Genomic DNA, 24,458 nt, shown 5'->3' on the forward strand with positions numbered 1-24,458 from the left:
GCATGCACTTTTTAAAACAAATTCTGAGCACAATTAAAGGTGAGTTAAGGCTCTGGTGGAAATCTAAATAGCATCAGCAAATGTGAGCACTGCTCAGCTTTTGAATTGCTTTTCTACTTCTCAGTTCTTTTAAATGGTTTTCTATGGCAGGAACATTTTTCTTAATTAGTCACAGCTAATTAGTGTTCTGGCATAGACAAGTAATCAGAAATGTCAGAGCTGCAAGGCTACATCTCCCTAATCCTTTGATAATAATTTAGCCTCCTGGGAGGGCCCCAAGCTGCGGTAAGTAGTGACTGACAATAAGGCAAAATTAGGTGGGCAGCAGACCATTAGGATAGAAAAATAAAAAGCACTACCAAACCCTGCTGAGCACCATCAGGCCGCTAACTACCCTGCCAGATGAGGTGCCTGTTTAAGCCTGTGTTGTTAATTAGCTGATTCTACCAGACCTGCCACATATGTCCAGGTGCATCATGCAAAAGATGTGTGTTTCTGGGTAGGTGCCAAATGACAATTGTGTTCCGTGATCACATTTCAAGAACCCAAGGAAGAAGTCCACATATTTCTTGAAGATTCTTTTGAATTATCAAAGAAATAAGATCAACAAGCTACAATACATTTTCTTGTTGAGTTTCTTTTTAGGTAATTAGGCACGCTCATCTCAAGTTTCTCCAATTTTAATTCATCAACAGATTTAGATTCAAACGAAGACCTTTACCCTCTCCCCACCTCGTCTCAACTTGCCAAAGCCGTTTGAGCACACACGGGAGATCAAAAGTAGACCTTTTTGTAAATTTTTACACTTACAAATAATAACTTAACATCCAAAATGGGGATTATTAACAAAAATGAAGTAGACATCTGTAACTTGAGAGAAAACGACGTTTTAAAAGAGAGGCTTTAAACATTCAGCAGAAAACATTGCTAAATATCCTGGGCTCCATCAGTACTATTTACTAAGTTAGGGAAAGACAATACAAAGAACAAGTTTCAATATGAACAATCTGGTTTTATTCCTACACAAGGTAAAATATAACTAATAAAATAAAGCCCCTTCCAATCACTAAGTGGTTCACAGGAAGATAACTTTCTAAAGGTGGTATGCAAAGCAAACAGCCAAGTGGCTAATTCCATCTTCTGTGATGAGTGACTGAGACAGGACTAGTCAATGTACATAAAGTATATAAAAATGAATCAGGCCAGAGCTACATATCTGTCCCTTAACACACAATAGGGGACAGTCCACAACATACCCATCTTTAAGGATAAATTACCTCAAATAGGCGCAAGTACATCATTGAACTTATATCATCCATCCTTTTTCTACTGATGGAAGAAGAAAATAATGGTTATGGCATGGGAATGTGATTAGCATTCAACTTTGAGTGTTGATATTATAACCATCAGGATGGAGCAATCAGGCTCTTTTGATGGAAAAAATGAAAAGGAAACATCATGGTTGGGCATGACAGGGCAACTGCTAATGATTTCTATTTGCACACTTCAAATACAGAAACAAAACAAAACAAAAAATACAAGATGTTAGGGCAAGACTGGATGGTTTGAGCTACAGAGAATAACTGCCCAGATTTTGGAGAAAGAAAGAGTATTTCTTAAAGGAAAAATGTGAAATTATTGTGTTATTGGAAGAGGTGTGGGTGAGGAAAATTGTGCCTAAATAGCTTTTGATTTTGAAAATCAGCGTTTTTCTAAAATTATGAAAGGAAATTATGAGAGGAAATGGCACATCTTAAATGTAAATAGCCAATGCCATTCTACTGGTTTCCTTGCATCTTAATATGTCCCATCTTATTTTTTTTCTCTTAAGCCCCTTACCTTCTTAGAATCGATATTACTATTGGTTCCAAGGTGTAAGAGCAGTAAGGGCTAGGCAATTGGGGTTAAGTGACTTGTCCAGGATCACAAAGCTAGGAAGTGTCTGAGGCCAGTGCTCTATTTTTTTATTAAAGGAGTTAATACTTACACAGAGAAACTCATCCAAATACATGGCATATAAACACATACTGGATCTAATCCAGAAAGTAATTTTTCTAGTCACTGGGAGAAGATTATTTGAGCAACTCTGTATGAAAGTGTTTGAAAAAGGTTTTGTGTTGTTGTCACTGCTTTTGCAAAATGATCATTTATGAGATTTGTGTTTTCTTTTTGTTGCAGTACTTCACTTGATCTGTGTTTAGTTCTTGCATAGTCCATAACAACACTCTTTAGAAACAAATTACCTCAAATAGGCTCAAGTACATCATTGAACTTTTATCAACCATCCTTTTTTATTGATGGAAGTAGATCACAACCCAGTCATCTTATATTCATCAGCAAGCATTTTTAAAGTGCCTATTCTATGTCCAGCACTATGCTAATTTCTGGGAATATAAATCCTCAAATGAAACAATCTTTGCCTTTAGGGGGCTTCCATTAAAAAAGCAAATATTAATCCAACAATTTTGAAAATTGAAAGAAGCATATTTGAAAAATTTTAAATTTCCTGATTGCCTGTTTTTATTAAGGACTACTGATTTTATTTCAGATGATTCATATTCCTTCTTAGATTGTAGCATATAATCATCTAATCCAATGAATTGATTTTTCCTTGAAACTTAAGTTCTGAGGTAATGGCTCTTAATATATTCAATATTAAGGTAGAGTAAGAGATTTTTTAAAAATAAAGGGATCATTTTTTTTTTGAGGAAAATTACTCCATCCAATGAGCCAAATGAATTGGAAAGTATCTTTTGTGTCCTATGGTGGCCAGATATAACAGGAGAAAATATAATTTTATTTCTGTATCAGTGAGCAGGAAACATGAGTGAAATTGGTCAATTCTTATTTATCTAGGATTTTTAATGCATTTTAGAATTATTTTGATTCAAGAAATTCAAGAAAATTCAAGAAAATTCAGTAATCACTATTCATTTTAAACTAAAAAATAAACTCTAAAAGGGAGAAAATTTTTCTCCATGAGTTAAATACACTGACCAATTTTTTGGTGATTTAAGATGTTATTAGGAATTATGTAATGTATTAGAAACTGGTGGGTCTTTTAAATAAGCTTACTATTTTTTTCTTCCTTAAGAACAGAAACTTGAATCTTACTAGTAATAAACCAACTTGAGCACCAAAACATGTGGGAGTTGGTCTGAAACACTAACTGAAATTTTTGAATGCTAATACCTTTTCCTTACTAGGTGAAGGATGACAAACAAATGTTTATGAATATTAAGTTTCATTCTGAGGAATATATTCACTTACTATCTGTTCATTTTGGTTCCCTTTCTTAATGTCACATTAAAAACAGTTAGTGGACTCAATTATAATATTTGAATTCAAACTCTTTAAAAAGGTTCCTTCCACTTAGAAAAGCTTTGCTTAAAAAAAATTAGGGCTATTTTTTTCCTAAGAAAGTTTATGAGAAATTAAACCTTTACCAAACATAGATTAGGTGAATATAACTGATTAACTATCATTTAAAGAATTACTTTTAATTTTATATAACATAATAATATTAAAAAACCTAGAACAAATGAAACTTCTTAATAATTAAATATTTAATCATTTTATAACACAAGAGAATGTTTAATCTGCATGATTTACCAATTAAATGCTGCACCCTGATGGGCCTTTGCAATGAGAAAACCATAAAGAGATTGATTTAAAGGGATTTAGTAGTCAAAAATCAAAGCCCTGTATATGCACAAAGCTTTTGAGAGTATGCTAGGCTACCTATGATTCTTGAATCAAGATGGTTAATATTCCCTCAGTGCTATGCAGTATAAAATTCCCTTTGTGTTTTCTATCCTCTGGCCTGAGTTTTTTGTTTCCAGTGCCACAGAGGCAGCTTCTTTTGATGAGAATTTTGGCTTCTGCAACGTTATCACTTTCCTGTCTAGAAAAATGCTTAAGTTTGAGGGGACTTTATTTAATACTGACACAGAGCTTGCTGAATATGCTCTTAAGTCTGAGTGAACCCTGCTTGGAGAGTCTGGGGACAGTCAGATTAGTAAGAATTGTTACAGCAGGCTCCAGTCTCACTAATATCAAGCAAGGGACTCAGGCAAGAAAATAAAAAAGAGTCAAGAATCTGAAGATTTATCTATTACATTCATATTTGTGAGGCCAGGCGAATTAAAGGGAATCCATCATAGGGTCATTAAACTTCCTGGAGCCAAGGAGGATTTATTCCCAGAAAAGAGAAAAGTTAAGACTAGGGAAAGTATGACGGAGGTCCAAACATCTCTTTTTGGAAGGGCAGGCCCAGTAGATTTTCCTTTGGGTTTTGCCACAGTGCCATGGAAGAATTGCTGGATTTGGAGGTAGAGAATCTGGGTTTGTCTCCCAGCTCTCCCATCTATTTTCTGTGTGGTCATAGGCATGTCACACCCTCTCTGGGTCTCAGTTCCTCATTTTCAGAATGAACTCAATGATTTCCAAGTCCCCTGCCATCTTGAAATATATGAGTCTTGTGAAAAAGGATGTGTAACTTGTACAAGGCATGATGATCCTTAGGGCATGAAGTCAAGGCCAACCAGTTTTGTATTTCTGTTTCCAGCTCTATCCCCTGAATTCTATCTGGACAATTCTATCCCCTGAACATAGTTCATGATTTCATATGTCCTCAGTGTTAATTCCTGTTCAGAAAACTTCTACCTGGCCACCACTCCCCTTTATATGTTGTCATTCTTTAAAAAGAATGTAAGCTCCCAGAGGGCAATAACCCTTCTGCTTGTTTGTATTTGAATATCCAGTGCTTAAGCACATTGTCAGATCCATGGTAAGTTTTTAAAATATGTGATCTCATCTGTGGAGAATGCTATTCCTTATGCAGACACAACCATCAAGTTATCATTCTCTACCCATCAGGAGAATTTTACACAATTGCATTTGAGTCCTAGGTTACACATGCATTTATAGTATTCAATCTCCCTGGAGCCACATTGGTGAAGATGTGGCACACATGTCCCAGCATGCCAGAGGGGGTTACTCCATTCTCTCTCTCCACTACATTTGGGGACAATTTTTTTGCATGCCCCATCCCTATGTCTGCCAGCCAAATGCAAGCACATCTTCCCTCCGTTCTCTGGGGGACACCTCTGTGTATGAGGTGTCACAGGTGGCTTGAAGGTATAGTCTGGGCATGCAATCTCTAAAAGATTCACCAACACTGCCCTAGAGTATCCTCCCCACCTCTTCACCATCCCTTGATGCATAACTCAAAATCAACTTTTCCATAAAGTATTCTCTAAATTCTATATCTGTCAGTCACCAAATTCTCCCTACCCAAGGCTGCATCTAGCATTTGGATATTTCTAATGAACATATCATGTAATATTGTCTTAAAGGAACATGTTCTGTAGGTAAATTGATAAGCATTTGTTGTACACAAGAGTGATTTCTCAGAATCTGAAAGTCCTATTCAAAGGCTTAAAGTTTCCATATTAATATTGAGGAGGAGTATAAGCAGTTTTGCCTGAACCTCTGGGCTTGGGACCTTACTGAGATGTGAAATGTTTCAAACCACATGATTTCTTTTACATATAAACATCAGTGAAGTTCCTATTCTGCTTCCTTTCTCGTTGATTTCATCTGTGGGTGAGAGATTTTGCTTTCAAGTAGCCATCATATTAAAACACAAGAAATTCTGCATTAAGATTCACGATCTATCCAACTTAGTATTCCATTTCTGATGGTGAGATCAAAGACTCATAGGGAAGCTTAAGATAGATTAGTCTAACATATCCCTATTTTAAAGAAATTATCATCTTTTAAAAACTTTCTATAGCATTTGTCAATGTTCATATTATCCTTAAATTCTGTTCTCCATGGGTTTTTCTTCCTATCTCTCAGATTCATCCTTTGTCTCCTTTGTGTGTTAATCATTCTCTATTCATCATTGGATTCTGTTTTGGTTCTTCTCCTTTTCTCTCTCTATAACTTCATCAGATCCCATAGTTTGCTTATCATTTCTATTGAGAAGATCACTACATCTGTTCATTGAACCCTCATCCTTCACCTGGGCAAAACATCTCTGCCCAGATGTTTCAGAGGTATCTCAATTTCAACATATCCAAAGCAGAATTGATTATCTTTCCATCCCCTTAAGCCGAATTTCAGTTTCTGTTGAAGTAACCACCATTCTTCCAGGCCACTAGATTTGAAACCTAGGAATCAACTCTCTGCTTTCCCTATCACCCATATTGAAACCACCACCATGTTTTGTTGAGTCCTCAACACCTGTCCCACTAATTTTCTTTTCTCTCCTCACACCACAGTTACCCTGATCCAAATCCTTATTGTCTCTGTACTAAATTTCTGAAACAGCCTCCTTATTGGTCCCCTTGCATCTAGTCTCTTCTTCCTGCCATTTCTCTCCTACCCAGCTGCCAAGATGATCTTTCTAAAGTAGAGATTTGATATGGCACTCCTCTGTTCCTGCAGCTTCTGATACCTCTCATTGCCTTAGTCAGTCAACAAATCTTTATTAAACATTTACTATGTGCCAAGAATATACTGAATATTTAGAATACAAACTCTGTTGTCATTTAAGCCCATCTCTATCCGGCTCCTGCTGAAGGCTGATTATATATGACTCACCATACTTGATCTTTGTCCCTGTCAGGACAGTCTACTTGTCTCTTTCCCTGTACATGGCCTCTGTTTTTCTGCAAGCTGCCCTCACATGTTGACTGCTTTCCATCCTTACTTCTACTTCATGGAATCCCTAGCTCCCTCTTAAGCTCAGTTCAGACATCACCTTCGGGAAGAGACCTTTCCTGATTTTTCTATTTGTTAACTGCTCCCCTTCCTATCAGGGTATATTTATTTTGTTTGGATCCTGAATTTATCTGTGAACATGTTATGTTCAAGCCCATAACCTGCCCCTAGGACAACGTAAGCTCCTAGAAGGTAGGAACTGTCTCCCTTTTAAATTTATACCCCACCACAGCCTGGTACAAAGTAACTGCTTAATTAATGTTTTAATTAATTGAATCATGTATATGAATCATGGGCAGTCATGTGTCTAGACTTGAAGACTCATCTTCCTGAGTTCCAAACAGGACTAGCTATATGACCTTGGGCAAGTCACTTAACCTTGTTTTCCTCCATTTCCTCAACTGTAAAATAAGCAGAGGAGGAATGGCAAATAACTCCACTATTTTTGCCAGGAAAACCCCAAATAAGATCATGAAGAGTTGGACACAACTGAAAAGACTAAACAACAAAGAAAACTAAGTGCACAGTGGGTAGAAAGCTTGGCCTAGTGTCAAGAAGACTCATCTTCTGTGTTCAAATCTGACCTCAGACACTTGCTACCTCTGTGACACTGGGCAAGTTGCTTGCCCCTGTTTGCCTCAATTTCCTTATCTATAAAATGAGCGGAAAGAGGAAATGGCAAACCATCACTGCCAAGAAAATCCCAAATAGGGTCCACGATGGATTTGAACATGATGGAAGAATGAATGAACAAGATAAGAATCAAGATAAAAATGAAGAGCTGAAAGTGATATTGGAAATGTTATCAAATACATTTATTCTAAAGAATAAATGGTTTGGGGTTTCAAGTTTCAAAGAATTTAATGACATATTTGGGGTCACATTGGTAATTAGTGGTAGGGTCTGGATTTGAACTTGGAAACTCACATGGAGTCCTGTGAGTTTGAATGACTGTTTAGTTACTGGCTTAATCAGAAATAGAATCAAATTCCCTGAGTGTAGTTCAGAAATTTTTCCCTGTACTCTCAAACTGTCACAGCATATTTTGTGGAGTGCATGCCAATCTCAAAAGATGGGGGTGTTAACATATCATGCTATTCCTTTCTTTGCTTCCCTATTGACTGCAGAGTAAAGTTTAGAATCCTCTGTTTGGAATTCTGGGCTCTCTATAATATGAGAGGGCTACAAAAACCATCTCCTCTTCTATATTTATTGCCATATTTCATCATATACTTACAACCTCTGGAGTGCTCTTTGTCCCATGTACATATTCTGTATTCTTCTTCCTCTGCATCTCTGTTCTCTATGCCTGTGATATCCCTTCCTTTTCCTACTTCATCTTGCTCCAACCATCCTTCAGATCTCATCTCAAATGAGACTCTTTTAAGTCCTCCACATGTCTCAGGGTGCTAACAATATTCTTTTTTGGAATTTTGATCCTCCCTCAATTATGAATAAAAGCACTTTTCAACTTTTTTAAAATTTGGAGTCTAAAATTCTCTCCCCCTCTTCCCTTGACCCCACTGAGATGGTAAGCAACTTGATAAGATTTTAAATGTAAAATCATGTAAAATATTTTTTGATATCAATCCTTTTATGAAAGTAAAGTCCAGCAAAAAAAAAATTAAGAAAGTGAAAAAAATTTTGTTTTGGTCTGGATTCTGAATCTATCGTTCTTTCTCTGGAAGGAGATGAGATTTTTTATCATGAATCCTTTGAGATCATTTTGAATTGTTTTATTTCTGAGAATAGGTATAAGTAATTCACATTTGTTTTTCATACAATATTGCTGACACTATAATGTTCTCTTGATTCTGCTTCCTTCATTCCCCATCAGTTTCTGTTAGGCTTTCCAGGTTTTTTTAATCTCCTCTTGCTTGTCATTTCTTATAGTGCAGTAGTATTCCATTACAATCATACACTATAACTTACTCAGTCATTCCTCAATTGATGGGTTTCTCCTCACTTTCCAATTCTTTGTTAGGTGGTAACAATATTCATGCCTCCCTCCACACCAGTCAGATCTCACAAAGCATCATTTTTTTCATTTTAATAATGTCACATAGTATGGATTGAGACATTAAATCACAGTGAGCTTTTTGAGAATAGGGACTGGGTTTTTTTTTCTTTTCTTCAGATCCTCACTACTTAACATAGTTCATGACAGATAGTGGAGGTACTTAATAAATATTTGTTCACTGACTGAATAGTATATAGTAAAGAGTCTTATAATTAGAAAACTCCTATGTTTAAAAAACTGGGTCAAGTCATGTGTCTGTCCTCATGAGAAAGTCACAACCTCTCTAAGCCTGAGTTTCTTTGTTTATAAAAGGAGGGTCATTTGTACTCCCTACCCACAGGATTATTTGTGAGAAGAATGTCTCAGGAACATTAAAATGCAACATCTTTGCTCTTCTAGTTATATACAACTGGGGAAAGGAGGTCCATGGTGAGAGTAAAGGATAAGAGATATACTGCCCTGAGGGCTTCACTAGTACTCATGTTAGCTGGAAAGGCTTGGAGGAAGAAGACTAACACAATGGGTATACCAAGCATGAAGGATTTAAGGGGGGATTTGTGCAAAAGTTACACAGGAGGAGTTGTAAAAGCGCTGAGGCAGTAAGAGACACCATTTCTGAGACTGATTGTATTTGGAGCCCTGTATCCAGGGTGTCAACATTGAAGAGCCTGAGAGCATCCCAAGTATGAGAAACAGGCTGCTGAGGAGTCTTGAGTCCCTGTAATATAAAGATCGGTTGAATGAATGAATGAATGAATGAATGAATCCTCCCCAATGGGGAGGAAGGAGCGTTTAGCCTAGAGAAGAGAAGTCTCAGGTTGAAGGGCTTTCCTTTGGCAGAAGCATTCACTATCTGTTCCTTGGCCACAAAGGGTAGAACCACAACTAGGAGGAGAAGTTGCAAGGGGGCATATTTAGGTTTAGGGCTAAGTTTACAAAAATCCCAACAATGAGAACGGTCCCAAAGTAGAATGGGTTGGTGGGATTGGTAGTGGATTCCCTCTCTTCCTAAGCCTTCAAGAAGAGACTAGATGATCGATCAGGTATCTAGAGTAGGATTCTTTTCACATGTCAGTCAGACTCAATAGCTGTTGAGCTCCCTTCCTGCTCTCAAATTGTGATTCTTTGCTTTGCAATCTTCATTTATTGGATGATATTATTTTCATGAGTAAAGTTTAAGGATTCACCAAAAGGTGAACCATTCTTGTTATCTGTGTCTATGGCAAGTCAACAAGAAGTGAAGAAGGATTCAGTAAGGGCTTAGCATGTGCCAGGCTTTATGTTAAAGAGCTGGGGATACAAAGACATATCCTTTACTAGGATTGTGGGCTCTATGAGGGCAGGGATTGTGCCTTATTCCAACTGCTATCTCCCTTAGAACATAGGGAGTTGAGCACTTTGAACACTATAGACACTTAAAGGAATTAAACCAAGTAACTCAACCTCTCTCTCATTTGTATCAACCTTTTTGAATCTTTATAATTTTAGCCTTGCTCCCCATGAAGTAAAGAGTTTAATACATTGGTTTTATTTAATTTTTAAAACCCTTACCTTCCCCCTTAGAATCAATACTGTGCATTGGTTCCAAGGTAGGAGAGTGGTAAAGGCTAGGTTAAGTGACTTGCCTAGGATCACACAGCTAGGAAGTGTCGGAGGTCATACTCAAACCCAGGACCTCCCATCTGAGCCACTCAGCTGCTCCTGTTTAATAAATGTATTAATCATTGTGTGAAGTGATATTCCTTTTCACTGATCTTAAATCAAACTCTTTTGTCCTTACAAGGGGTTGTCTCCTATTTCTAAAATGCTGAGATTTGATGGACATGTCTATACCTCATTCAGTAACAAAAAAGTCAGGATTTATATTATACTTTAAGGGTTGCAAAGCACTTTACAAGTACTACATTTTATTCTCACTGCAACTCTGTGAGCAAGGTATTATTATTCCTTTAGTATTATTAATTAATTTGTTTTTTGGCTATATCAAAATTTCCAGGTATTTCCCTCCCTCACCAGAGAAAGTATCAATTGATTATCTATCTATCTATCTATCTATCTATCTATCTATCTATCTATCTATCTATCTATCTATCTATCTATCTTTTAGACATATATAAATATCTATATATAGTGCCATTTGTGTTTTTATTGATTAGTTTTTTTCCCTGAACAGACATTCACAAGTTATCAAACATCAATTTTTGTAGCTGCATATAATGTTTTCTTGCTTTTACTTGGTTCACTTCATGATTTCTTATAGAACTTTCTATTTTTTAAAAAATTAACCTCCTCATCATATCTTATGGTAGTATTTCATATTATCCTTATTTTACCGATGGAAAAAGTGAGGTAGATAGAGATTAAGTGAATTGAACTCACTTTAAACTCAGTTTGAACTGAGGGTTTAAAACTTAGGCAACTAGGTAGCATAGTGGCCAGAGCACTATAACTGGAGCTTGGAAGATCTGAGTTCAAATTTAACCTCACACTAATTATATGACTTTGGTATTCAAATTTCTGCCTGCCTTAAGTAACCAAAGGTGATTGAGAATATAAAATGGGATCTTTATAAAGAGGCTTTGTAAACCTCAAAATGCTAAATAAATAAATCATAGCTATAATAATAATAAATGACCTACCTATATCTTTAATAATTTTATCTACTTCATGCACATCATCTTTCCTCTTAGCTCTCAACTTTCCAGATTGAGTCCTAATCATTTAATTACTTTTTTTTTAACATGGCAGCTCTCTCACCTGTATCAATTCTATTAGCTGCCCCAAGGCAGTACAGTGTATGTAGTGGGAAGACTGCTTGATTTAGAATAAAAAAGATCTGAGTTCAAAGCCGAGCTCTTCCATTTCATTCCTACGTGACCTTGGACAAGTCTGGGTTTTTTTCTCTGGGTCTTTGCTTCTTAGATGACCTCTGAGATGATCCCTTCCAACTCTAAAGTCTCTGATCTTCTTTAGTTACAATTTTGTTTTTTGAAGCACAAAACTTCCTTTGTTGAGGTCATCACATACCTGAAGCTCCTTTGGTCATGGTGACTGCCAGGATTTCCTTGTAGTACCCAGAGCTCCAAGTTGAAATTCTTTGTGACTTGAGCACCTCCAGTCTCTAGCCAACAAGTAAAGACTGGAGATTCAAGCAGGCAGTGCCTTTCTTTTTCCCCACAGTGTTTAATTTGTTCAGCCCCTGGCAGGTGAGCAGTATTTAATCTATGTGTGTTGACTGACTTTGGCCTCATTCAGGATCCCTGAGAGCAATGCGGGAGCCCTTGGAGCACTAATGCTAAAATATTGGAACCAGGAGAGGCGCGAGACCTGGGAAATGGCTGAAGTTTAAAAAATGAGCGTCTCTGGCCCTGAGTATACAAAGAAAACTCCTTGCTGAAGCCCCTCCTAAGTCTCTTGTCTGGGGAACAGAAAGACAGCTTTAAACATGGTTTACCAAGATGATGAACACTGGCAAAAGCTGCTTTAAGCCTTAGTGGAAAGAATTTTTCATTCCTCAAGAATAACTTCACTTGGGTGGGGAGTGACTCATGAATAATGTAATCATGGAAAAATATTCTAAATTAATTCAAATAATTAATTAAACATTTTTAAAAAACAGAATAACTTTGCTGGGAGCAGGGGTGGCTCAGTGGATAGAATTAGGGAGGTTCTAGGTTCAAATCTGGGCTCATACACTTCCTAGCTGTGGGACCCTGCTGAAGTCACTTAAAAATCCCCATTGCCTAGTCCTTACCACTCTTCAGCTTTGGGACCAATATACATTATTGATTCTAAGATGGAAGGTAAAGGTTTTTTTTTTTTTAAGGAGTAAATGAACCCCATTTTCATGTTAAAATGTTTTGCACAACAGTTTTAATACATAAACTCATATTTAATAGTCAGAAGGATATAGTTATCTCTTCGCAGATTTTGTTTACCATTTTATAGAAATCTCTTTACCCTGCAAACTCACTCCAGACCTTGGGTTATTTTTTCCATTGGAAGCAGCCTTCACCCTTTTGCCTCTCCCTATGGATTGGTTGGTTTCTCCTAGAACCTCTGTTTTAAAGAGAAGACACTGGCCCTGACTGCCCAGAGGACTTACTCTAACATGAACCCCGCCAAGTATCTTCACCTCCTCCCCATTATTTTTAGCTCCTTTTTGTGCGGCATCTTCTACTATTAGAATATGAGCTTCTTGAGAATAGAGTCTTTCTTTATTTCTGCTTTAATTTATATTTCCAACCCTTGGGAAAGGTCCTGATATGCTAAAGTGCTTAGGAAAAGTTTTTTGACTTGGCTTGTTCTGAACCCTTTGTGTTTTCTATGGCAACTATCAGAATACCCAGGTGTATCCTTGACATCTTGAGTCAAGACCCAGAACCAATATAAGGCTGTTCCGTGTCCTGGGCTAGTCCCACAATTGACCGAACCACTTAAAGGAAAGTCTCCTCAGTGGCCATACTGCAGCCAACAACCTGTCATTTCAGCATTGCCAACCGATGCCTGCATATCTAGGAATTTCATCTCTGGCTGCTATGATTTCCAAGGAAAGTTTCAGACAGCATGGGGCTGTGGACAGAGACACTGAATGAGATCCAGAATACTTGGAACTTGTCGCCACTGTTTACTACCTGTTTGATTTGGGGCAAGTCTCTGAGTTTGTTTCCCCATTAGTAGAGACTGAGAGGATTGGACTTGATGGTCTCTAAAATGCTTTACAACTCAAAATTCTATGACCCTAAGCAGCAGATGAGGCCTCTTGAGTGAAAAAAAAAAGGTTTACTCATTAAAATATAATGTACTCTCTCTCCCTACCTTATCAAACATTAAATGCCTAATACGCACAATATCTTATGGGAAATACAAGGATAAACTTTTTCATAATTCTGGTATTTTTGTGGACAGGTTGAACACCTGCCTCATAAATGTATTACATAATTTTCCCCCCTTTTGGTACCAGGTCCAGCTTTGTATCCTTATAGGACATATATTACATATGTAATAATATAATATAATGTAATATAACATAATATGCTATTATATCATATAAAGACACTTAGTCGTCCCAGGTGAAATAGAGAAAAACCAGACCTTACCATGTTCCTGTGAATGCATTCTAGATCTTACCATTTGCCCTACCTCCATGCCCACAAGACTCCTTGAACTGTCTTATGATATACAGATATAACTTAAGGACCCGGACCTTTCCTCCCACTCCCTGATACTCCCCTAGAACTTCAGAACTTTTCCATCTACTCTGTATCTGAATTTTCTCTTCTAAGCTGAATGTCCCCAATTAGAATGTGAGCTCCCTGAGAGCAGTCTGTCCTTTTTTTTTTATGTGTTCCTTAGTACTTAACACAGTGCTTGGTGCATATTAAGGGGTTAATAATATTCTTTCATTCATTCTTTTATTTATTCAATTTATATATAAGTGAAGATTTAGGGTGAGGGAAATTATGGAATAAATAGAATAAATTAACTATTTTATGCTATGTTTCACATAATAGTTTTGACACATAAGTCATATTTAATATTTATGGGGAAATATCAGAATTGGCATTTTGTTATTGGATTCATATTTACCTCACACAGAATGCCAAAGTTCCATGGAATATGACTTTGATATAGCTTGTCACAGAGATTAAGAAACATCTAGATTATTATTTTTTGAAATTCTATTTGGCAAGTGATGCTAGCAGCATTCAAGGCAGGCAAGTTGCAAAGACCTCTGCTCTGAACTTACTTAGGAAGTACCTTATTTGGAATGACACAGATTTTCAAAATGACTGAATAAAATTCTTCCCTTCCATCTTTTATCAGCAATAGGCTAAGGTATTAAATAGTATCCAGACTCATTTTTTAAAATTGTTTTCTGACACCATATAAATACTACTTTGAGATGTAGCTAAATGGATCTCTAATAATTAAATAATATCTTTCAGTTATAATCTATTGATTCAGTTTTATATTTTTTCTATTTTACCTTTCAACACCTACTTGATAACCCCTCATTTACTTATTGGGAATGAGACAAATTTGACATTGGCTAATTAGGGGGCTCTTAGTCCTCTGCCATGTTTATTCTTGCTATCATATGTAAGAGCTAAAAGGTCAAGTTTTACTATATCATATCCATCCATCCATCTATCAACCAATAATATATAGACAGTTATAGTCATATGTGTGTATGTATATATGCATATATTAATAATCAAAATGTTTAAGAAAATGCCTCTATTTTATGACAATGAGAATAATTATTGTAGCATGGAAATAATGTTGGCATGCAGGAAAGTGATGTTGGAGATAGTTTTCAGAAAGGATGCCTGGAGAAGTCCTGCTTTAACATTGAAGTAACAATTGCATATGGCAGCCCTTTCCAGTGCTAGAGCTCCCCAAAGATGCTCACATTTTAACCAGAATGGCTTAGAGATCTTAATCAATTTTATGTCTTATTCTGTCTCCCTGGTTCCACTTTAATTAGTGAGCTCTGTTCTCCTCATAAGAAGCCTCAAGAAGGAAGAGAAATGACAACCTGATGCCCTGTTATGAATTGGTATGATGCCAAAAAGGGGTTCACAATATTTCACAATTCAGTCTCCTAGAAAAAAAAGAAAAGTGATTCTGCACACCATGTATTCTTGTTCATTCTCTCTCCCAAACTAAGCTGCCTTGTATGAGACCCAGAAAGCATGTTGCAGCTGGACTTATTGAGAAAAAAACATTGCTAGAATAACAGGAGCTCAACTTTCCCTCTGTCCAACATTTAAGAAATTGAGCATAAGTAAAAAAAAACGAGGAAGAGGACTTCAAAACGAACCATCTGCTTGGAGGCTGAGAGCACTTCCAAACTGACGCACAAGTTGTTAACATGGTTTTAGTACTATGAAAAAGTGCCAGCTGAATGGATGGTAATTTTTCTACCCCTGCAGGGCATCAAAGCTTATATGAAATCATTCTTTTCACACATATTAACACTTAGCTTATTAAAACAGATGATACTTTTATTGTAAAATGGCCTGGGTAGAATTCTAAAAATGTAAAAAGGGAGAGAGGAGTTTCATCGTGACCACCCAATCTGACAAACGGCATACGGGGACAAGACAGACCGTGGCGGAGACGGTGATGTTCCTGGACCTTCTGTAACCACCACAGCTGAACTGTCACCAGGAAGCCCGTGAATTGCTGTTATGAAAACATTTGCAGTAACTTGCATAATTAAAAGAAACTGCCAGGAAAGCTTTTCTAAAATGCAGAGGGGATGTACACAAATAAATACACTTCAAAGGGAATATTACATTTCAGACTTACTTACAGACTGGATTATGCTAAACTGTATCAAACACCAAACAGTCCTTCCTTCAAACAGGCTCTTATATAATTAGACTGACTGACAGCATTGTGATTTAAATGGACTGCTCTCTTAGTCTAAGTTGTAGATTCATGGTGGGTGAAGGAAATCTGATGAGCCTGCCACCTCCAACCACAATCTTCTATTTCAGAGAGCTGTCACATGTAGTCTCAAGCTGCAGTGCAGATATTATGTATTCAAACTAATGTCAGCATAGTAAAAAAGATACATAGGTATATATACATACACATCTCTCTATCTATCTTTCCTTCTATCATCTATCTATCTTTCTGTCTTTCTATCTTTCTATGTATCTATCATCTATCTCTATTTATCTTTCTATTTCTATCTATCTGCCTATCTATGTATCTACATATCATCTTTTTATCTTTCTATCTCTATCCATCCATCCATCTATTTATCTATCTTTCTATCTCTATCCCTCTATCTTTCTATGTATCTACATATCATCTATTTATCTTTTGATCATCTATCTATCCATCTATCCATCCATCTATTTATCTATCTTTCTCTCTATCCATCTGTCTATCATCTATCTATGTATCTATCATCTATTTTTCTATGTACCTATCCTCTATCTTTCTTTGTATCTACATATCATCTATTTATCTATCTCTATCTTTCTATGTATCTATCTATCATCTATCTCTATCTATCTAACCATCTATCCATCCATCCATCTATCTTTCTATCTATCCTCTATCTATCCTCTACCTATCTATCTATCTATCTATCTATCTATCTATCTATCTATCTATCTATCTATCTATCTATCTGTCTATCTATCTATCATCTAGCTTTCTATTTCTATCTTTCTCTCTCTATCTATCCATATATCATCTATCTATTTATCTGTTTATCTGTCTATCTAGATGTATGCCTATTTGTCTATCTGTCCCTCACTAAAATTAGAGTGGCAGAAATTTGGCTATCTTGATACTATCCTATTTCTTTGATTATCCAAATAATTCAGTATTGATTTTTTTCCTTAAAAAAAAGCTTATAGTAGAAACAGTCCATTAAAATAAGATGTTAAGGGCAGGTAGGTGACTCATTGGATAGAGAGAGCCAGGTCTGGAGATGGGAGGTCCTGGGTTCAGATGTGAACTCAGACTCTTCCAAGCTGTGTGGCCCTGGGTAAGTCACAACTCCAGTTGTCTTTCTCTTACCACTCTTCTGCCTTTGAACGAATACTTTGTTTTGATTCTAAGACAGAAGGTAAGTTTTTAAAAAATAAAAATATAATATAATAAGATTCTGCTTATGGAATGCTATAATAAAAACAAAGTGTGGGTAGCATTAAATGACAATATATGCAATGGTAATTTGTTTTTTTTAATTAACTTTGGAATTTTTTTGAGTCTCTCAGTCTAACAGTAACATGCAAACAATGTAGCCAAGTCAAGGTTCCCATGAGCAACTAAAGGAACCCTAATAGGAAAAGAAATAATCAAATATATGCACAGAAACTGAAATGCTCAGCAGAAAAAAAATCTGAACTGCATGAAAAACACCACCAAGTTGCAACTCATCCCTTTATAATATTAGCTTAATGCAACATGCCATATAAGAGTAGTTACTTACATCAAACAACTTTTCTATATACATTTCCTCATTGACCTTTTCTCGAAGGATGTCCTGGTTTTGCCGGACAAACATGATATAGGCATCAGATAAATCCATTCCTGGTTTCTGTTAGGAGGGGATTAAGATATGGGAATGGGAGGGGAAAGAAAAAAAACAGAAAAAACCCATCAGTCATAGTTCAAAGTTGGTACAAAGTAGCTCCCTTTTGTATAGATTTTGAGCTAGAAGAGTCCATAGGTCAGCTGGCCAAATTCCCTCACTGGTATATGAAAGTTCATTTGACCTCAGACTTTGGAAAGAAGTGCTTACATAGTATAATAAACATTTGCAAAAGTGCTAAGAATCTAAGCCAAGATGAGTTCTTCTGATGATTTTCTATGTATATCTCAGAGGTAAAATATATGAAATATATTTTATATGAAATATATATGAAAATATATAGGAAAATGATCAGAAATTCATGAGACAGGCAATGCAACATGTGGGCAAAGCAAAAATATACTAGTTTCAGAGGCCAAAATCTTGGATTGGAGTCCTGACTCTGAAATGTTTTAGATGTGTGACTACTGGCGAATCGCTTCATCCCTGTGAGCCTCATTTCAAAATCTCTAAAATAGGATTTATCCTACTTCTCTTATATACTTCTATTAGGGCAGTTGTCAAGAAAGAATTTAGCAAGCAAATCTAAAAGTACTAATGTAAATATGATTTATTATTAAACAATGATCATACTAGATAGACATGTATAAATATAACAGGTCAATTAAGTGCACAGACATTTAAAATCAGCTGCATACAACCAGACCCACTAACTGGAACCACACTTTACCCTTTGTTATCCTAGTGGATGTTATCTACCAACAAGTTGGTAGAACTCATATGTTATGTGAAACTAGACTTAATTTTGTGAGCTATCAAAAATGGTCCACTTCCCTTGATGACTAAATATAATGAAGCAATGCAAAATTATCATATTAATTGAAGTAGCACAAAATTAGAAAGAGAATTTCAGGTAGAAATTTTTAAGAAAGAATGTTTAATGCATTGTAAAGCCAGACACACATGATTTTTGGATTATCCATAGAAAACAGTTTGGTGAAAGGAAGGAGCATCTCTTTTGGATTCAGAAGACATAGATTTAAGCTTCAGATCACATAATGTTTGTCTGAGTTAATATACACACAAAAGCAGTCATGTTATAAATTTTTCTAGTTGTGGTCTATAGACAAAAAAAAAAACAAGTAGAGTGGATGAAGCTTAATTCTGTATGCTCTTCAAGCAATCATTTCTCTTCCCAACTCATCTCTGGCTTTAAAAAAAATCATAGAATCTTGTGATTTTATGGTTAGAAGAGAATCATCTAACCTTTTCTTCTCATTTCATAGTCAAGGATAATTCTCCAATCCCATGGAGGTAAACTCAGTAGAATGTATTTGCCTTGGTGAACTCCAACTTATTTATTTCAGTGTGACATAATCTATTTAGTTAATTTAGTTGATTAAGGTATGGTGTTAACAAAGAAAAAACAGCAACAATCATCATCTTTTATTCATTTATTTATTTATTCATTCATTCATTCCTATAGCACTTCAAGGTAATCAAAGCACTCCTGTCATTACACTTCAAGGTAGTATTTTATTGTTCCTTTTTATGTGACTCTTGGTGACTCCATTTGGGGTTTTCTTAGCAAAGATACTAGAGTGGTTTGCTCATTTTATAGATGAGGAAGCTGAGGGAAATAAGGTTAAATGACTTGACCAGGGTCACCCAGCTAGTAAGTTTTTGAGCCTTGTTTTGAACTCATGAAGATGAGTCTTTCTGATTCCAACCTGACACTCTACACACTATAATGCCACCTAGATGCCCCAGTATCTTATTATTCCAATTTTACAGGCAAAGAAACCAAGACCAGGAGAGTTTAAGTGGCTTGTCTATAGTCATGTAGTTTGTAAATATCTGAGGATGATCTTGAATGATGGCCTTTTGATTAGAACATTTTATTCACTATATCATTCTTCTTTTTCACACCTGTCATATTGCTTTTGCTTCAGTCCACGTATACAGACTATACTTATAACCTCAATCAGCTGTGTCATCTACTACCTAAATGAGTATTTTTGGTCAGAAGAGGGACTGTGTAAAAGGAGAAAAGAACCAGGTTAAACATTACCCCAACTGTTAGAACAACTCAAAATTTATTCTCTATTGTTAGTGAGTCAATGGGACCATCTTTATAGGTCAAGGGTAGCACATTCTTTAGTAGCAGGTCTTAAAATTCATCTTTTCTTTTGTATATTTAGCATATTTCCAGAAGTTTCTAATAGAAAATCAGGATACAGGTGAGGCATTAGGAGAATGTAGCTTGCTCAACTGAAGGCTAGTTCAAGGGTTGTTTGTTTGTTTTACTAACAAAGATATTTTGAACAAGATTAAAGGGAGGTTTAATGGCTTTATTACTTAACAGCCTGCAGTTAGACAAACATTATGCAAATTTAAGAGCCCTTAGAAATACAACCCTCATATGACCCTTATGAGAATAGTTTATTAATAACAAAAAATGATGTACAGACATTTTGCTTCTAGCATTTCTTTAAAGAGTGAGCAAAGATAAATAATGCTGGTTACATTTCAGTAGAATGGAGGCTTTTGCCAAGTTAGTTCTCTGATTTATTTTCATATTTTTAAATTTATATTTCCAATTTTATTTTAAATATTAACTATTAAAATATTTCATATTTTAGGTTCATAAACATATGTTTAAAACATTAATTTGTGTTCATAAACAGATACATATCTTCTTTAAGTGCATAATTTTTAATGGAAAATCTTATCCTCACTGATATATTGGATAAAGAGGTGGCCTTGGAGTCAAGGAGACCTGAGTTTAAATCCTTGTCTTTGATCTACTACTGGCTGTATGATCCTAGGCAAGTCACTCACTTCTCAAGACTCTATGCAAATTTCAGAAGACCAAGTTCCTCATAAAGTGCCAGCCTCTATTGGTAAAACCAGTTTCCTCATCTGGAATCTAGACCAGTGAAATCATAGATCCAATTCTTATCCCTATCAACTCTAGGAAAAAGCAAGAAAAAAAAAATTACATTTGTCAGAATTTTGAGGTTAACCTTCAGGACAATGAGAAATTCTCAAGTCCTGGGATTCTTTCTCTCAGGGTCTCTCAAGTATCAAAGACTGAAAAGTGAGAAAACGCAACAAGTAACCAGGGAACTAAAGTAATGGCAGGGGCTCCTTAGTCAGAACAACATTGTTAACTCATGTGAGGCACAAGATAAGTAAAATACTGCAAGAAACATGATGTGAAAGCTGTTGCATGGAGGCAAATTAAATTGAGATTTAAAAGAAAGGGCAATTCAAGTATCCCTTGATAAAAAAGAAGTTTTTATTTTATTGTCATTCAAAGAAACAACTGCTTTTAGTCATTTAATCCAGTCAATCATTTGACCTGTCAGCCAAGAAAATGTTAAATTACAGCAGGGAAGACTGCCAGAAAATGACTGCATGCAATAGATTTTAAAAGCAACCTACTCAGTGGGAGAAAATGGTGTCAGACACCATGATTTGGATTTCTAGATCAGACACAGGAATAAAGGGCAAATGGCCAGGAATAGGGTGCAGATAATGAAAGCTAGGAAGAACATATTTCACCAGAGATTTGTGGCTCTGATCCAACCATTTTGGAGAGCAGTATGGAATTATACTCAAAGAGTTATAAATTTTTTCATACCTTCTGACTCAGCAAAACCACTGTGAAGTTTATACCCTAAGGCAAGCAAGCAAAAATGAAAAAGAAAACCCTATATGTTCTAAAATACGTATAGCAGATATATTTTTGTGGGGCTAAGAACTGGAAACTGAAGGGAGGTCCATTAATTGGGGAATGGTTGAACAAGTTGTGGTATATGATTATAATAAATATTATTGTGCCACAAAAAAATAAAAAACAAAATGATCACAAAAAACTGGAAAGATATATGAAGTGATACAAAGAGAAGAGAGATGAACTAGGAGAATGGTATGCATAGTGACAATAATAAAGAATGATGATCAACTGTGAATGACAACTACTATCACCAAGGCAAGGATCCAGGACAACTCCAAGGGATTCATGAAAAAGCAAAACAAAACAACCACAGAAGGAGCAGATGGAGTTTGAATGAAGACTGTAATGTACCATTCTTCACTTCATTTACTACATTAATTTTTCTCTAGTGTAAGCAATGTCTTACTTCACAATGTGATGAACAGGGAATATGTATTATATGATAATATATAGACAATATATAGCACATTACCTACCTTCCTGAGGAGGGGGGAATGGTAGAAAGGAGAAAGAAAACATGGATTGCAAAAAAAAATCAGAAAATAAATATTAAAAATTGTATCAAAATATCTGGAAAATTTAAAAGAAAAATAAAACAATGGAGAAAAGAGAAAGAATGCAGATTTAACTTAAAAGTTTAAAATGGAGAGATAAGGAATAAACTGGAATTACACACATTTATCTATATCTCCTTAACATATTTGCCAGTGATTCCCCTTCTTCAACCTCCCACTTGCTTTGCGTTTATATCATTTTGTTCTTACCTATATTCAAGTTGTTCCTTGCTCCTCCCTGTGTTTTTCCCCTCCCCCAACAGAATACAAGTTGTTTGAGGACAGAGACAATTTAATTTTTTTATATATATAGCATATATATATATAAATAACACATATATCTACTAAGCCCTATTTTTAAAATAAAAAGTGATAGTATATTCAACACAATTAGAGGAATATCAATATAGAGGTCCATTAATTCACAAGGAACAATATCCAAGAAAAACAGGTATATTAATGGTTCTGAATAAAATTATATGTATATACCCACATAGATAGATATACAGTGTGTGGACAACTAAAAGAATTAGGGAGCTTAGCAAAAGGAGGAAAATACATTCAACCTTAGAGTTATCATTTAAGACCCAGTAGGATGTAATTCCAGGCTACAATAAGGCAATGGAAAATATATTTTATTCAGAAAAAAGACCCCCTGTGTGGCATTGAATATAAATGGCACTGTATATTTCCCACAAGGAAATCCAAAAAGAGTAAGGGAGTTCTATGGTAGAGAATATAACCACGATGGAAAGCATTTGACTGAAGATCAATAGAGGCAGAAGCAGAATTTTATTATTATTGAAGTATATTACATACCACCAGAACAGAAGGAGGAAATCAGTGATATGTTTGGGAAATGTATCAGAAACCTGGCACTAAAGCATAATAATGACAGGGTATAGGGTGAACATCTGTAGGTACCCTCTATGTTAAAGGAGAGCTGCTTATAAATTTTTGCCTTATCTTGATAATTCAATAACCTCAGAAATTAAAGGGAAGGGCTGCTCTTCTAGACTTGATTTTGTTAAGTAAGCAGGCCCTTCCATTTTTGTGCTTCTTCCCACACCACTCTCCATGCCTAGAAGGAACTCTCTTTCTCCAGCTTCCTCCAGACCAGCTAACTTCTACCATATTGGATTTGTCCTGATTCACCTGGTTGTCCTTCCCAACCTCCAAATGCTGGGTATTTACACTGTATTTATTTCATTCTTATCCATACTCATGTTGTTCCTAGTCCCTCCTCTCTCTATATCTCCTCTCCTGACCAAATTCGAGTTGTTTGAGGACAGCTACCGTTTTACTTTTGTCTTTCTAACTCCAGCACACAGTAGGAACTTAATAAAGTCATGTTGAATTGGAACTTCCCTCACCACCTGGGGGCCTTTTCACCCTAGAATATACTTCTACTCTGGTCCTCTTTCCCCAGTGATGAGTTCCTTCCTGCACTTACACTTTAGCCCATGTTTCCTCCTTCCCCTCCAGGCTCTGATTCTACTCTCTGGATTTTGTCCCTACAACCAAATGCACAGGCACCCCTTTCCTTTCCTCACTCTTTTTTCAGTTTTCTGTATTGCCTTCTATTAGGCTGAAGATAGGGACTTGTCTTTCTTTTTACTTACATTTGTATCCCCAGAGCTTAGAACAATGCCTGGTACCTAGTAAGTGCTTAATAAGTGCTTTGCTGTCTGTCTGAACTTCTGAAATGAACACAATTTGCCACTGAAGTACCACTGGTAGAAACTTTGGGAATGAGAGATGATGCCAATTTAGAGTTTGTGATGGTTGAGAAATCATGCTGGGCATAGTCTGATACATATCAGAAGATTCCAAAGACCTTAGGGAAAGATAGGTAAGTTTCCATGGCTTTAAGTTATGAAGGAGCAATTATATGAAAAGAGATGAAATACTCGCAAAGATGGAATTCTGATGGCAAGAATACATACGCTGGTTCTTTTTGGAAGTAAATAGTTAGTGGTAGTCTCTTGGTGACCGAGAATGATGATTGTCTTTGTGCATTATCATCTATTGATGTACCCTCATGTGGCTTTGGAGTCCAAAGACTGAGGCGCAGAGTTTGTGGCACATGGGGCCTGGGATGCCAGTTGTTACAGGAGGTGCAGTTGTGGCCTGGTGTCGGCGTTCACGCGCAGTGGCAAGACGTCGACGTCGTTCATCTTCAAAGGTGATGGCGGCATGGTTAATGTGGGTTCGCCAGCTGCTTCTGTCAGAGGCAGCGAGTTCTAGTTGCTTTGGTGTAATGCCAGCCCACTTCAAGTTGGACTTTAGCTGATCCTTGAATCTTTTCTTTGGTCGGCCTTGTTTCCTGAGTCCAGCTGACAGTTCACC

General features: G+C 36.2%; 1 protein-coding gene across 9 annotated transcripts in view; it reads right to left on the reverse strand.

Moving 5' to 3' along the window:
• Positions 1 to 24,458, reverse strand: part of CADPS2 (calcium dependent secretion activator 2) — a 758,482-nt gene that overhangs the window by 24,085 nt on the left and 709,939 nt on the right. For 8 of the 9 annotated variants that reach the window (XM_056799641.1, XM_007504220.2, XM_056799643.1 and 5 more), the window contains one exon: positions 17,712 to 17,819. In XM_056799641.1, coding sequence (XP_056655619.1) covers positions 17,712 to 17,819 — 108 coding nt within the window. Of the gene's footprint in view, positions 15,941 to 17,711; positions 17,820 to 24,458 lie in introns of all 9 variants that reach the window. The other variant, XM_056799639.1, reaches the window with a different exon arrangement.

Source organism: Monodelphis domestica, chromosome 5 (assembly GCF_027887165.1).
Source record: "Monodelphis domestica isolate mMonDom1 chromosome 5, mMonDom1.pri, whole genome shotgun sequence".
Taxonomy (NCBI): domain Eukaryota; kingdom Metazoa; phylum Chordata; class Mammalia; order Didelphimorphia; family Didelphidae; genus Monodelphis; species Monodelphis domestica.